At 34.4% G+C, this 15,157-nt stretch overlaps 3 protein-coding genes across 4 annotated transcripts; all 3 read right to left on the bottom strand.

The window, feature by feature from the left end:
* Positions 1 to 592: 592 nt before the first annotated feature.
* LOC117570992 (carbonic anhydrase 1-like) lies at positions 593 to 3,335 on the bottom strand. 2 transcript variants are annotated; one of them, XM_052004327.1, is made up of 4 exons: positions 3,150 to 3,335; positions 1,346 to 1,809; positions 1,065 to 1,292; positions 595 to 1,010 (listed from the first exon to the last, which is right to left on the bottom strand). In XM_052004327.1, exons 1-4 carry the CDS (start codon positions 3,184 to 3,186, stop codon positions 753 to 755), a joined length of 987 nt encoding a protein of 328 aa, XP_051860287.1. In that variant the 5' UTR covers positions 3,187 to 3,335; the 3' UTR covers positions 595 to 752. The 2 variants fall into 2 exon arrangements, with proteins under 2 accessions (XP_051860286.1, XP_051860287.1); XM_052004326.1 differs by having other exon boundaries at positions 593 to 1,292.
* A 2,026-nt stretch (positions 3,336 to 5,361) lies between these two features.
* LOC117572512 (carbonic anhydrase 1-like) lies at positions 5,362 to 6,323 on the bottom strand. The gene is made up of 3 exons (XM_034255366.2): positions 5,931 to 6,323; positions 5,645 to 5,872; positions 5,362 to 5,592 (listed from the first exon to the last, which is right to left on the bottom strand). Exons 1-3 carry the CDS (start codon positions 6,321 to 6,323, stop codon positions 5,362 to 5,364), a joined length of 852 nt encoding a protein of 283 aa, XP_034111257.2.
* A 1,953-nt stretch (positions 6,324 to 8,276) lies between these two features.
* On the bottom strand, positions 8,277 to 13,019 carry LOC117570523 (carbonic anhydrase 2). The gene is made up of 4 exons (XM_034252225.2): positions 12,777 to 13,019; positions 9,730 to 10,196; positions 9,060 to 9,287; positions 8,277 to 8,997 (listed from the first exon to the last, which is right to left on the bottom strand). Exons 1-4 carry the CDS (start codon positions 12,814 to 12,816, stop codon positions 8,728 to 8,730), a joined length of 1,005 nt encoding a protein of 334 aa, XP_034108116.1. The 5' UTR covers positions 12,817 to 13,019; the 3' UTR covers positions 8,277 to 8,727.
* Positions 13,020 to 15,157: the final 2,138 nt, after the last annotated feature.

Raw genomic sequence — 15,157 nt, 5'->3', positions numbered from 1 at the left:
CATCTTAAAATTAAATTCGTTAAGCTAAGACCATTAGTCTGAAAAATGCCAAATTCTCAAAATTAGACCAAAAATACTAGATTTATATTACAAAATAATGTAATCTATTGAAATTTTCAAATGGTTTTATATAGGTTTGAGTGTTTTCGTTCATAGCTCAGTTAGTCGAGCTATCTTATTATTAAGAACTTCTTCTATCAAAAATTCTTAAAATCAAGATTTGTTTACTAGCATTACGATTTTAACGTCTTGAGCACCAAAATTCCTAGTACTAAGACCAAAATCTTGATTTTAGAATTTTCTTCAGTGTAGTCTTTACTTGACGCTTGAGAAGAATTTCTCTACTATTAGGTATACAATTTCGTATGATATATAATAATGATATATATTATGAGTATATTTTTCGAAAAAATCATTAGTTATTAATATACCAATTTTAAACGTAAATACTATAATATTATATATTATTTACAACTGCATTTAAATATTTTATAGTTATCCCATTAACGTGCTCCCAACATTGATAGCCAGACTTAAATATTGTTTTAAATTTAATCTCTCATCATATTTTATTTATTATTCAAAGAAATAGATATTTTCATGACTTGAGCATAAATCAATATGGGCAATAACAAATTAAATATCATAAATAACATAAAATACAAGTGTACAGATTTGTATCAATAAATCAACATGTCTCCAACAGAGCCACGAACGAGACACATGTTTTGTACACAAATTGCATTGCTTAATTAATACAGTGAGCAAGGATGCAATGAATTTATTATAAATGTGACTAGGAGGAAAACTTGCCCCTTGCCACCAAGGCATAAATTTGCATAAGCTGCGTTTGCGACATCCACAAAAGGAATTGCGCTATATCCAACTTTAGCATAACTCGGAATTGGAGGAGCATTCTCATAGATAATACGATCGTTAATTGGCTGAGGTGGACGATAATTGTTCTTCAGATGATCGTCATGAGCAGTAAGGTCTCGAAATTTATTTAGCTGCAATGGAAATAAATAAGTATTCAGTTGAGAAAGAACTAGATTTGAAGTAACCTGTTGCTCTGAAATATAAATGGGTTCCTGGTAATCTATCCAAATGACTTTTTCGGCACAAGGAGGCGTTGTCAAGGATCCATTGTAGCTATAAAAGTTAATGAGATTCATTGAAATGAAAGAGCTAAGTGGCAACGGAGCTTCCAAGTCCGCTGACATGCCCTTGCGACTAATCGTTGACAGCTTCTCCACAAATTCCGCATAATCCCCATTATCATCGCTGCTCAACTAAAACTTAAACTTTCAATAAAACATAGAGAATTATATTACAATTATATAACCTTAAAAAAGAAAGCCAACACAGCAAGGCCATGATCCTGACCCAAGGCGCTTTTAAAGTCTTCGTAGTCCAAACTCCTTATAACAACATGCAGCTCGGCAGGAAATGCACGATCATTGACCAAATCCTCACTGCCAACTGTGTCATTGGCTCCCCAATGGAAGTGAAACTGCTCGAATTTATAGGATGAATTGCGTGCCAATGGACCTCCTTTGATGCGTGGCTCTCTGCCCTTCTCAAAGTTCATTGTAACGAGCACTGTGTGACCATTGTTAGCCATGTGCACACGATTGGGAGTAACATCAATATTGGTATACTCAATATCGGGAAATTCTTTAACCTCCACGCTTAGCACATCGATGTCAATGGGACTCTGGAATTTGCCACTGCAACGCTTGTAATCTTTTGCCCAGTGCGATGGTCCATGTTGGCCTCCATAACCAAAATCCTGACCAGCAACTAGTACTGAAAAAGAAAATTGAATTGAAATTTCCTGTAATTATATTAATTTCTATTTTGTCAGCTGATTCTGTTATCAACTTTTGTTACGAACAGTCTTTACACTGATTTCCACTGTTGTCGTATCTGCAATTAGCATTGATTTAACAATTTGCCTATAAAATTATCTCATTATCTAGTAATGTATTTCTTTGTCTGTTAATTAGCAAACAACTCAGTTGGCAAAGCCTGAAATGACATATGGCTCTGCAGATAGGCCCAACAAAACAATACGTAGTTGGTTTAAATTGCAAATTAGCTAACTGCTGGCAAAATTCAGTCAGCGATTGCTTTGCAATCATAGAAATTAATTGTGTCGAAAACTAAGCTTCGGGAATATAAAATTAATTTATCAATTTGTGTGTTGACTATTGATTTTAGTTCATTCTAAGCTGCCAACATTTTCAATTGTTTTATTTGTATTTATAATTCCATAAACGAAAATTTTTTATTACAAAAATTAATAACTTCTTTACTACTTTCAGAAAATATTTAAAAGAAAAAAGAAAAGGAAAAGAAATTTCTTTTTTTCTTTATGAATATTATTATAAAAACATGTGCAATGTTCCGATATCCCTGCGAACTCTAGGCAGTGAAATTGAGGTGCGCTCTAGACTTCAGTGGGACGCGAGCTGGCGTAATGCCAACTCGTGCAAAACTGCAAGGCTGATGTGTGCCTCTACTAACAAAAACTTAACCAAATTCGTCATGCAGCTTTCAAGGAAAGACTGCAGGCTAATGCTAGGCATTTTAACTGGCCACTGTATGTCAGCTGTCCATGCTGTAAAGATGGGCATCACGAACAGTGATCAGTGCAGGAAATGCAACGAACCCGGGGTTAAGGAAACACTTGAGCATCTTCTCTGTAGATGCCCAGCGTTATCCCGACTCCGGTTGAAATACCTTAATTCGCCGTGCCACAACGATCTTCGGGACGTCTCACGGCTATCTCCTAGGATGCTGCTGGCTTTTGCCAAAAATGCATCCATACTGCGCGATTTCTGAGACGTAGATAAGCTACCGGTTCAGCTACGGACCTCCACTGGTCTATGCTTTGCCCCGTACTGGGGCAGCCGGTCCTACCTAACCTAACCTAACCTATTATAAAAAATTATATCTGCTTTACTACTTTCAGAAAATTGTTTATTGCTGGTAAAGATTTCTTAGACATTGCTTAAATATTTACTAGGTTGTCTGGGCCAATAGAAAACATCTGTTTGTTAATAATAAACATAATATTTACTCTTATAACTAATCAGTTTCCAAACAATATTAAGTAATATCATAACGTGTAAACTCTTACTTACCACAATATAAAATGAAAGCCAAAGCTGCTATTTTCATTATGTCAAAAAGTCGGAGATTAAAGCAACGACTTTTCGTTATTTTGTGATGAGAATCCTTGTAATAACCCGCAAAGTAAACCAAAATGACAAGCTTAGATAATGTCAGCAAATGTCAAGCTATTAGTGTTAACTCACCAAACGCGGTCGTAAAACTGCGGTCAGCTTTTGTAAGCTGACAAGACTTATAGGCAGCTCTCACCTGGTTTGCATGCAATTGAAACTCACATTTCGACGTCATCATGGAGAATTGTAAGGTAGATTGTCATAGAATAGAAAAATGTATTTACATACTCAGCGTATACGTTATATGTGCGTATACGTGATGCATTTACGGAGAAGTTATTTACGCTTCGAGCATTACTCTCTCATTTAATCAGCCTAATGTTAATGAAGCTTATCGGCACATCATTTCCGAAAATGTGTTGCAACGGAACTTATGCCTAATTAAATGCCAAAATTTAAAATGTTTTAGGGAACTTTTCGTAATACTTAAGCTAGCATTTTTATTTATATTGCAGGCAAATTTATCTACAGAAAGTAACTCAATAAAAAATAACTTTTTGTATTGAATTTTAAATTTTTTAATACAAATAAATGCGAGTTTAAAAGAAAATTATATTGGCTGGCTAGCAACGACTCTAAAAAAGGAAATCACACCATTTAGCTAATGACCACTGGACTTTGTGTACAAAACATGTGTTGTATCAGTTTATCTATAAGTCGGTCAGTGGGTTATTAGAACTATCAAAAGTATTTTAGTTTGATGACAGTGTGTCTTATCTTCAATGGCACACTCATAATGATTACATATTGTATACAAAATAACGTCGACAGGGGAATTACAGCCGGAACTAAATGTGTAATACTTTATAGTACTAGCAATATTAATTTTTTAAATTAACTTGATATAAGACATCGATAGGAGCTTAACATATCATATAAAATTTGGTTTCCATATTGCATTTCCTTTGTATGATTATGATATGATTGTGATTTATAGTAGATTGATATATCATTTATTTAAAGATAACTTATAAACACATTAAACTCTATGATGACCAGTTTCATATGCCTTGGGGGATTTCTTAAACTTTGTACTACTCAAATCCCGTGACTATTGATAGCCTCGTAACATAGTTCAATCAAAAGATACTTGTACTATCAACACTCTAAAATTAATAAATTAACAATAACCTTGCAGATAGAAAGACTTAGCTATATATTTATTTATAGATGTTACGAATAGTTGGCTACGTAACAATACTTTGCTTATCTTATAAATCACAAGGCACAGAAATAAAAATGTAACATTTTATCAAAATCTTAAGTGTATTACATAAATGCAGCATAAATTATTATGCTTAAAGCACCACACTTACTTTTGAAGCTTAAAGTGTTAATCGTAGTCCACACGCAAGTTTTTGGGGAACTCGGTCAAGTTGCGAGTCCCGCCAAAAGAGCAAACAATGCTCAGGTGGGTAAATTACATGGCTTTATTAAAATTGTTGAGCATGCGAGGCATGCATATAAAGCAAAACCAAATCGCGATGCAGCGTGGTGGCGCGGCAAACGACGCAAATTAAAAGCCACTGAAATATTGGCCTTGAGCAACAGCATCAAAGCTACAGGAGCTACAACAGGCAAAGCAGAAAGTTGGCTCAGTTAAATGTTTGGGATTCGTTTGGCAGCAAACGAATTGGGAATCTGTTGTTAGGCGGATTGATTTTTCATAGTTTTAAATGTTTGTTATATTAAATAATTTATTTGAAATATATGAAAAGACTACCGTTTTTTGATGTCTGAGTATTTATATAGGTAATTCTCTGGCGGAATTTATAGAGGGAAACACTTTTTATAGTGAAAAAATCATCGACTGAAGCAATTTCAAAAATAAGTAATCCATATTTTTACAGCTCTGGATTAACACTGATCTTAAGAACTTTTTTTGACTTACGATAAAATATATAAATTAAAATATTGAATTTTTGATTTGGGTACGAGATTGTTCATTTTGAAATTATCTTAAAACAGAAAAATAATTCCAAAATCATTCTTTGGTCTAATTTAAGTGATAATCAAGATCTATACGATTAATCTTTATTCAAAATGAGAAAATGCAACATGTACGCCAATAAATGGCCCATATATGCCACAAAAGTGAACTCAAGTAAGTTTATATTTTCAGCAAGTGAGCAAAGCTCACTAAAAGAAAAACCAGTCCCTTAGACACATTGCATGAGCTGCTGCTTGGGGCACTTGTAACGGGATTAGTCTGGGGGCCTTTCATGAATTCTGGCATTGGGGGTGAATTCGCGTAGATGATGCGATCGTTGATTCGCCAAGTTGTAGGATTATTATTCTTCAAATGATCATCATGTACAGTTAGCTCACGAAATTGATTCAGCTGGAAAGCAAAACAAATAATTAAACAACTAAGTTAGATTCTTTGGACTCACTTGTCTCTGTGATATAGATATGGGATCCCAATAATCTATCCAGATGACTTTCTCAGCACACGGCGACATTGTCAAAGAGCCAGTGTAGCAATAATAATTGAGTAGATTCCATGGAAGGATTTTTCTTAAGGACACAGGTTTCTCCAAGTCGGCTGACATTCCTTTGCGACTAATCGTCGACAATTTCTGCATAAATTCTTCAAGATAAGTATGATCCATTTCAGAAACCTAAAAATACAAATTCAAGTAAAATTATAAGTATTGATAAAATAATAATTAAACCTACCCTAAAATAGAATCCCATTACTGCAATGCCATGATCATAGCCTAAAGCTGTTTTATAATCCTTAAAATCGATGCTCCTAAAAACCAAGTGCAATTCAATAGGAAACTCATGCTCACTGCCAACTGTTCCATTGGCTCCCCATTGAAATTGCATCTGTTCAAATTGATAGGATGAATTGCGTTCCAATGGACCGCCTCTCATGCGTGGTTCTCTGCCCATCTCAAAGTTCATTCTGACCACCACAGAGTGACCATTGTTCGATATGTGAACACGTTCGGGAGTTATATCAATGTTGAAATAGTGCAGCTCTGGAAACTCTTTAGGTTCTGATCTTAGCTCATCGACTTCAATGGGATTCTGCAACTTGCCACTGCATTGTTGAGTATCTTTCATCGGATAATCTGATTCAGCCTGACTGTCATAATCAGAAACTTGGCCAGAAACGAGACCTTTAAGTGGACATTCGTTTTAAATAGAATATTATTAATTATACAAAAACAAATCAGAAAATACTCTTGTTATTAAGCCAAAATTAATTTAGTCAACTGTTTGTGCTATCAATACCTATTATGAATAGTCATCAGATTTATGTCATATGCAACTTGTTAAATCAGTTTTTATGGCATTTCACAATTAGCATATAGAATTATTTTATAACCACTAAAGCGTTTTGGTGTGCTATAGATGCTAATAAATTGAAAATATTTCAGTTGAATTATTAAGCTCAAAATGACATATGGGTAAATACAGAAATTGAGATATGCTAGATAGACATCAAAGCCATGTTGGCGCAATTCATTTTAAAACATCGCTTTTGGGGGCTTATAAATTATATTAGGTATTAATTTAAATATTTGATTGGTAGTAGAAATTCTTGTAAACTAGAAAAATAATACAAACTAGAAAAATAATACAATATTTCTACTCAATTGGATTAATTTTCTCCTAAAACCTGTTTGTCAATATTCGACAAAATTAAAAAAGAACAACTTAAAAGAGGCTATTTATTGCTAAGTCCGTTTAATCATTTTGCAGACGACATGAAGTATTTAAACCCTGATATAAATTTGACATATTTTATGGTGTATCGTATACACTTATAGTTACTTACCACAATACAAGAGGAAAACCAGAACATCGACTTGCATAATGTCAAAAAGTCACAACCAAAAATTAACTTAAATTTAATTTATTCAAGTCAAATCTTCTTGCCCACAATTTAGATTGAACTAACAACTGAGCTGAGCAATGTCAACAAAATGTCAACTGATTAGTGTTAACCCATCAAATGCAGTCGCAAAACTGTGGTCAGCATTCACCAGCTGTCAAGACTTATAAACAACTCTCACCTGGCTTACATGCAACTGAAACTTGCATTTCGACGTCATCGTGGACAATTGTAAATGTAAATTGTCACATAGTTTATTTAGCTACACGGTATTTGATGCACTTAGAGAGAAGCTAATTTCGATATTGAACTTTACTTACTCTGTTCTCTACATTTTGATTTAGTCAGCTTAAAGCTAGGGAAACTTTGTGGCATATCATTTTTGATTGTGTATTTATTGTGAGTGATACTAAGTTCCAACTAAGACTTTTTTACCTCCATTACTTAAGAAATAATAACTATCTGCTGTTCATTCTTTATTTAATTCTTTGGCCTATCGAATTGTAAACATGTAAAATTAATAAACCATTTCAATAATTTTATATTCCACGAAAATAGCAAAGCGTATTTAATATTCGGCTCTCGGAATGGAAATTCAAATAGCTTTAACTTGTTTGAATTATTAATAATGTGCATGTTCAAAATATAAAGAATTGGCTGGAGGGTTACAACTATAATTAAATATCTATTAAACGGACAAGCACAGTTCCACAATCTAGGAAATATCCTCCCGACAAAAAAATGCTTTCCATTGGTTATCTAAAAAGTTAATCGGCTGTTTTAGTATGATTAAAATGTGTTCTTATCTTTATTTAGTGCCTGGAAAACACTCAGCCTGATGAATTATAAAACAATACTCACATTATTAATTTTCCGGAAGCTCCAAGCATTTCTCTGTATAACATTATAACTATAACTTCAATAACTTACTTCAAATTTATTATGCAACATAAATACTTTCTTAAAATCAATTTAATCTACAATTTCTAATATCAACAGTTAGCTCAATTCGACAATGACCTGCTCAACAATTTTGTTTTGATTCTTTGATTATTTAAGTTTTGCACTCAAAGTCCATAACAAGTCCTGCTGATAAGAAGCTGTCACAGTTCTGAACATACTAAATGAACTTCTATTATCAGCGCTGTAAATTAATGATATAATAATAACCTTGCAGATTGAGAGGCTTTGATTTATATTTGTTTATTGATAGTCAACTATACGTAACAAGAAATCGACTTCACTTATCTTATAAATCACATGGTGCACTAGCATAATGATTACCATACATAATACAAAACTTATTGGATGGGTATACAAATTCAAAAGAGTACCATAAATAGTTAGGCTTATATATAAAACATAAATAATTTGAATTGGGTGTCAAGTGCAGCTTCAGCTTAAATTTGTAGGTGCCACATTTACTTCATATTTTTAAACTCAGTTTCTTCGGTCAAATGAGCAAAACAATGCTCAGGTAGGTAAATTACGCGGCTTAATTAAAGTGTTGAGCAATGCGAGCAATGCGTTTAACACACACACACAAAAACAATTCTCGCTGCCGTCTGGGCTTGGCATTGGGTCTTTACCCGACGTTGGGTCATGACTTTGGCCTCACCTTAAACGGGTCTAATTAAGCAGCTCTGTAACAGATTCCTGGAACAGCAGCAGCAGCAGACTATAAGCGGAGCCTAAGAGTGCAGCGAGACTTCCATCAACTGAGGTGGCAGCATTGTTTTTGTTGGGATTGTACTCTGGCATCTTGCCCCAACGGCTATTCGAGTGATCAAACTCAATGGGATTCTGTTGGTAAACGGTGCGATTGTTCAGCGGTTGAGTTGGACGGAAATTATTCTTCAAGTGGTCATCGTTGGCAGTCAGCAGACGGAAATGTTGCAGCTGTAAAGTAAATATTGGAATATAGTTTCATATATAATATAAGAAGAGGGAAGAAAACTCACCTGGTCTTCGGAGATGTCAATGGGTTCGTGGAAATCCACCCAGACGACCTCTTCGGCACAGGGCGGCGTTGTCAACGAGCCCACGTAGCTATAAAAATTAACCGGGTCCTTGGATACATAACTCATCAAAGGCAGCGGGTTTGACAAGTCAATGGTTTGACCTTTGCGGCTTATGTTGGCCAACGACCTGGTGAACTCGGCATAGCTGGCGCTGCCAACGTTTTTGATCTATAAATATACAAATACCACAAATTAGTTCAAGTTACATAGAGATAAAGAATAGAAAAAAGATTTATGTAAAACAATCTGATACTAAAAATATTTAATCTCGATTTCTATTCGTATAGAATTGTTATAGAAGTTGTTTTGGATTTCATTTTGAAATATTTAAATAATTTTGCAATATTTGCAATCTTGACTTAAAAGTATGCTGAAGAATGTATTTCAGGAATCTCCAATGTAGATTTCTTAAAGAATAATGATCTTGGTTTAGAAATTTTGGGTTCTTCTTCTGGGTTAAATTTGGAAACAATTTCAGCATAATTCAAATTATGTTATCTTGATTTTTAAACTTGATAAAAACTAGAAAAAAAACTTTAAATTTGTGAACTTTTTATACTAATTTGAGTGTTTTTTTCTTCGGAAAATAATATAAAATTGTAAGACTTACCCTAAAGAAATACGCCAACACAGCAATGCCATGATCCTGACCCAGCGCACTATTAAAGTCGGGATAGTCGAGATTGCGCACCACCAAATGCATCTCTGCGGGATAAGCTTTGTTGTTGATGGTATCCTCACTGCCCACGGTATCGTTCTCTCCCCAATGGAAGTGAAACTGCTCGAACTGATAGTAAGCCTGTCGTTCCAAAGGTCCGCCACGAACACGAGGTTCCTTGCCCTTAGCGAAGCTCATTTTGACCAGCACCGTGTGTCCATTGTTGGTCACCGAGACGCTTTCAGGCGTCGAATCAAAGTTGATGTACTCCAAATCGGGATAATCACGCTTGACCACATTCAGATCATCGATGTTGATGGGACTCTGGTACTTGCCGCTGCAACGTTTGTATTCATCGCCCCAATGTTCCGGTCCGTCTTGGCCTCTATAGCCAAAATCTTGGCCAGAGATTGCGACAACTGCAAATGGAAATGATCAATGTGTCTGTCTGATTAAACGTGCTAATTGCTTGGACAATTGGTGTCACTGATATCGACGCCGATGATGACGGCGATGATGTTGAGTGACATCGAGCTAAAAAACAAATATTTGCCGACACTCCCGCGATTAATTTAGCGCCTATTTTTGGTACCACTAAAAATAGTCGTCAGAGACTGCCTAAAAGTTTATGCTATCAATTTGTGCTATCAATTTGTCAGCTGATTCTTGTTGTTTGCCACTAATTGATAATTGGCATGTCGCATCGTAGGTCAAGCAATTGTTTAGCATTAATTACGCATTGATTACGCAACAATTATCGAGTAAAGTTCACAAGTGTTAAACGCTCGTAATAACGCTCTGAACTTTCATGAACTTCCTCTATTTGCTTTGCGTTTGCTTTTGCTTTTGCTATACAACAATGTCATCAATTGTCTTGTCAGGCATTAACCTTATTTCTGACTAGAAGTCAATAAATATTACAGGCGAAAATTAGTAAATTTATGTGTTGCACAGCTTAAATTCTCTGACCAATATAAATAAATTATTGTCAGTGTGAAATATATATTGTCTGGTTGTGCAATTTATTATTAAATTACTTGTAGAAGCCGCAGTCGAACAAAAGTGAACAAGTTCTAATCACAATTCGTAACAATTTGCATTCAAAATGTGAATGTGAGCTAATAGAACTTTTGAACTACGTATTCTTTAAGCACAATACAAAATACTATGTTGTGTTTAGGCGATTATCTAATTATATTAATTTTGTAAAATTATCTCACTTATTGAAACACTTGCTAATGCCATAAATTTGAAATAACTGAAGCGCAGCTAATTTATGTCACACCAAAAATGAGAATGGAATAGCTTAAACACTCGAATATAAGATATTCTATAAAAAATGTATGCGTATTAAAGCTGATATATGTACATTGTACTACATAAATTATTTACTTACATTTTCTTAATGAAATCTCATATATTGTACTACATATATTGCTTAATCACTTTTTTTTCTAATATAATAATGAGTATTGAATCTATACGAAACAAAACTGCTTATTTTGAGTACTAGCAACTTTTTATTTAGAAATGTATCTTAAGTTCATATTACCCTAATTTCAGTTAATACCCTACACAATTCAAGCTGCTCAGGCAAACTTTTCTACAACAATTGTCTACTCTATTATAACCAATTGTAGCAGGGATAATAAAATAAACATTTTAGCTAACTAAACACGCAAAATACGCTTCTTTGTGAGCATTGGAGGGTAATTCCAAAGCATTTAACTATTGTATTATTAATTTGTAAATGAGTCAAATTTTATAAGTGGATAACAAGACAATCATTTGGTGTTTTTTTTTTTTGTATTTATTTAAAGCAAAAGATTTCCGGTTAACCATACGCTATAAATATCGCTCTTTGAGTTGAGTTGAGTGACTGGAAGCGTCTGGCTCATGGCATGAGACATGAGACATGAGTCGTGGGACGTGACATGGTTGGATGAGTAATCAAAAGAACTCAACAGAAGTAACTATCAGCTGACCTATTTGTATTTTGTATTTAATCGTAAAGCAACCAACGTGGACAGCATGTCTGTCTGCTTTCTGTGTATAGGTTTGGGCCAGACAGACATGTTATGGACGTGTTTTTGATTTTTCAGTGAGATAATCAACCTGTTTTTATTAGACGTGTGTCGTGTCAAGGACAAATGAATGAAACTCGACATGAAAGAACCTTTCAGTGTGGTTGAACATTTCACACAATCTTCCTGTGATTGAAGTTGTCATTTATGACTAATTACTGTTTCGCAAATTTTAGGATAATAAATTTAAATAAGCAGCAAAATATTATATTTTATTTGTTTAAAATTGTTAGTAGTGTGGGAAACTTCAGCACATTTTAGTTTGGGAATAAAAGAGTCTCATATTAATGCGTTAAAAAAATTGCTCAATTAATATCAGTCGAAAGGAAAAATGAGAAATTCAACTCTGATTATTCTCGGTACCAAAAAATAAAATAATAAAAATAATAATAATTTCACTCCTAACCAATATATATTGTTTAGCTTTAAGACAAGCTATGTTTTCATGGTTTAACAACATTTGAATGATATCACCAAAAAAAAAAGAAATTAAAAAATTTAAAATTAAAAAAAAAAACAAAAATAACTTCATCGTAACTATCTAAATTTCAATTGGATTTCTTTAGGGTTCAAAACAATCTAATATAAATCAATAAAAACAAATATAATAACATAGATTGTAAGAAAAATCCGATAAAATACACTCAGATTAGTTTGAGTACCAAAAAATAAATTTAGAATATAAATTTTGCACAGATTGGTTACAACAAGTATAAAACTAATAAAAGGGATAAAACTAATGAAATTGGATTGCAGGTTTTGCAATAGTAATTAATAATGAAAACGTCTATAGGGCAATATAAACTTGTGATATAACTTGTAAACTGGTACTAGACAATGTATTTGCACTCAATAAAATTTATCTTATCACAGCACTTGCTTCGATGCAATTTAATCCTCGGAATTGTTGCTCACCACAGGCCAAAATCAATGTCAGCACACGAAGATTCCACATGTTGAGAGCGCGCACAGATCAAACCACAGCTACGGCGATCACACTTTCCAAACGTAACTAAACTGCGTTAAGTTAAGGAACTACCGACCACTTTACAAATCTGTGCTTGGCTGGGAATTTGTGTCGTCGTATACTATGTATGTATATCGTCGGTGTTCACCCGCCAAATGCGGTCGCACAACTGCGGTTGAGGGCCGCCTGCTGTCGCGACTTATATCAATTTTAGCTTTTTTTTTGCCAAAGGTGGCGTTTGCTTGTTTTTGTGGTGGCTTGCTGTCAACTAAAATTCAATTCAATTGAAACTTAAATCAGACCCCGGACCCGTGCCCAGGCCCTTACTAGCATTATTGAAGCGACATCGACGACATCGATAACGACATTGGCCTCAGACTGTCGGCATACGCAATGCGAACCATATTGTCAATGGTCAGCTGTGGAAATTTTTCACTAGAGCTGCGCTAAACAGTGACTTTCTAAATGTCACGCCAACTTAAAACAAATGACTAAGGGGTAAACTTTTATAATTTAACAACCGTTTACTGCAAAACAAAGCAAATGTTTTTTGACTCATAGAAGTGCTACACGGAAATTAATGCGAAACTAATAGAAATTCCTTTAAAAATCACTTCCTAATCAATCACAGTTTATGCATATTTAACGCATCTCTAGCGTAAACAGTTACTTTGAAAACTTGTCAATGAGTAATTTATGTGCGTGCTGCAAATGAAAGCTAACTGGCTGAACACTGCTTGCAGTCACTGTCAAGGCAGTTGTTGAGTGACCTGAAAGTTCTTTAAAATCATTTTCTAGTCAATCAGTCTATGAATACTTAACGCATCTCTAACGAAAACAGTTACACTTACAACTTTTGACTAAGAAATTTATGTGCGTGCTGCAAATGAAAACTGATTGGCTGCACACTGCTTGCACTCACTGTTGAGTGACATGAAATCTCTTGACGAAATACCAACTAAACGGTGTTTATCTAGAAGGGCGATCAAACCCTATTAGATGCTGTCTGAGACACGTTCTTATCTCCATGGAATACTTAGTCTGATTGCCGTATATTTATCTTTTGATATCGTTGCTGCAAATTGCATTGCAATTGAGAACAAGCAACGTCATTGGCACTCGACTTGCAGTAATAAAACAAAACATTTCCATTATATTTAGCAACAAACTCCCCTATGATTTAATGCGGTTGTACTATTAAAGTGAGTAAGCCAAGTGGCTTTGGGGTCAATTATAGATTCGAGACTTAATTGCTTGGCGCACAAAAACAAAGACGCAATTGCAGAAAACAAAAAGTCAAGAGAATGGTAATTAGTTGTTATTACAAGAATATGTTATGATGAAGTTTTCGGGGAGTTTTTGAATTTTGGTAAATTATACCAAAAAACCTAACTTGACGTCATCGAAGGTAACTGACAGTGACGCATCGTCTGGGACTTTCTCAAGCTCTGAAGCTGATTCGATGAATGGAAACTTTACGCGTTTTTATACCCGGTACTCAAAGGTTAAAAGGGTATTATAGCTTTATTTCTCCAACAAATGTATGTAAGATGAAATAAATATATATAAAATAAAGTATGTATGTTATGTATGTATGATCAGCGTTTGTCCGTCTGTCTATCCGTAAGACTTTTTGCTTGTCTGCCAAAAAACATCTGCTGCAGTCTGGGTTTAGTTGCTTTGATTGACAAGACAATCTGGTATATTTTGTACTCTGTCGTATATTTTTAATATAATAATATATCCACATTCCAAATATAACCTTCGATATATTTTTGTTTTCTTTCAATATATTAATTTTCTAAATACTCACCAACTGCATTTATGATATTCATTGCTGTTATATTACATACCGACATACCAAATATAACCTATAGTATATTTTAGTATATCTTCAGAATATTATTCGGTATATTTAAGAACTGTTCGACTTTCATTGAAAATGAGTAACGGGTATCTAACAGTTGCGCACACTCAAATGTAGCTTTCTTACTTGTTTTTCTTTATTTTTGGGGGGAATCTTGTTTGTCTTGAAACTGTCTTATTTACATAGCCGCCTAAGCAGATGTGTGTAAAGCAGTGCTCCGAACTCAACTTTCAAAAAGTCCAAACAGTTATATAATTGTCTAACATTTATGTTTCGGAGACCTTCGAGGCATCTTCTGCTGAAAAGCACTTACGCTAACTTATCTGTGATAGAACGCTTATATTGTGGTACCAAAAGGTAGTGGAACACAACTTGGTAGCAGCTCTTCATGTTCTTCCAAGTCACTAATTACTTTGTGTGGTTAATGGTAATGGCAAGGTGAAGAGTAAGTGCTTTCTGCTT

The sequence above is a fragment of the Drosophila albomicans genome, chromosome 3 (assembly GCF_009650485.2).
Source record: "Drosophila albomicans strain 15112-1751.03 chromosome 3, ASM965048v2, whole genome shotgun sequence".
Classification (NCBI taxonomy): domain Eukaryota; kingdom Metazoa; phylum Arthropoda; class Insecta; order Diptera; family Drosophilidae; genus Drosophila; species Drosophila albomicans.
The sequence above is the reverse complement of the archived record's forward strand: the minus strand, read 5'-3'. Positions and strand labels throughout refer to the sequence as shown.

Coding starts and splice junctions, on each gene's coding strand:
- LOC117570992 (XM_052004326.1), bottom strand. CDS start 3,186: ATGAAAATAGCAGCTTTGGCTTTCATTTTATATTGTG. Junction 1,810..3,149: donor GGCTTTCATTTTATATTGTG/GTAAGTAAGAGT, acceptor TTTCTTTTTCAG/TACTAGTTGCTGGTCAGGAT. Junction 1,293..1,345: donor TGTTGGCTTTCTTTTTTAAG/GTTATATAATTG, acceptor TTTAAGTTTTAG/TTGAGCAGCGATGATAATGG.
- LOC117572512 (XM_034255366.2), bottom strand. CDS start 6,323: ATGAAAGATACTCAACAATGCAGTGGCAAGTTGCAGAATCCCATTGAA. Junction 5,873..5,930: donor TAATGGGATTCTATTTTAGG/GTAGGTTTAATT, acceptor TTGTATTTTTAG/GTTTCTGAAATGGATCATAC. Junction 5,593..5,644: donor TATCTATATCACAGAGACAA/GTGAGTCCAAAG, acceptor TTTGCTTTCCAG/CTGAATCAATTTCGTGAGCT.
- LOC117570523 (XM_034252225.2), bottom strand. CDS start 12,816: ATGTGGAATCTTCGTGTGCTGACATTGATTTTGGCCTGTG. Junction 10,197..12,776: donor GACATTGATTTTGGCCTGTG/GTGAGCAACAAT, acceptor TTCCATTTGCAG/TTGTCGCAATCTCTGGCCAA. Junction 8,998..9,059: donor TTGACATCTCCGAAGACCAG/GTGAGTTTTCTT, acceptor TTTACTTTACAG/CTGCAACATTTCCGTCTGCT.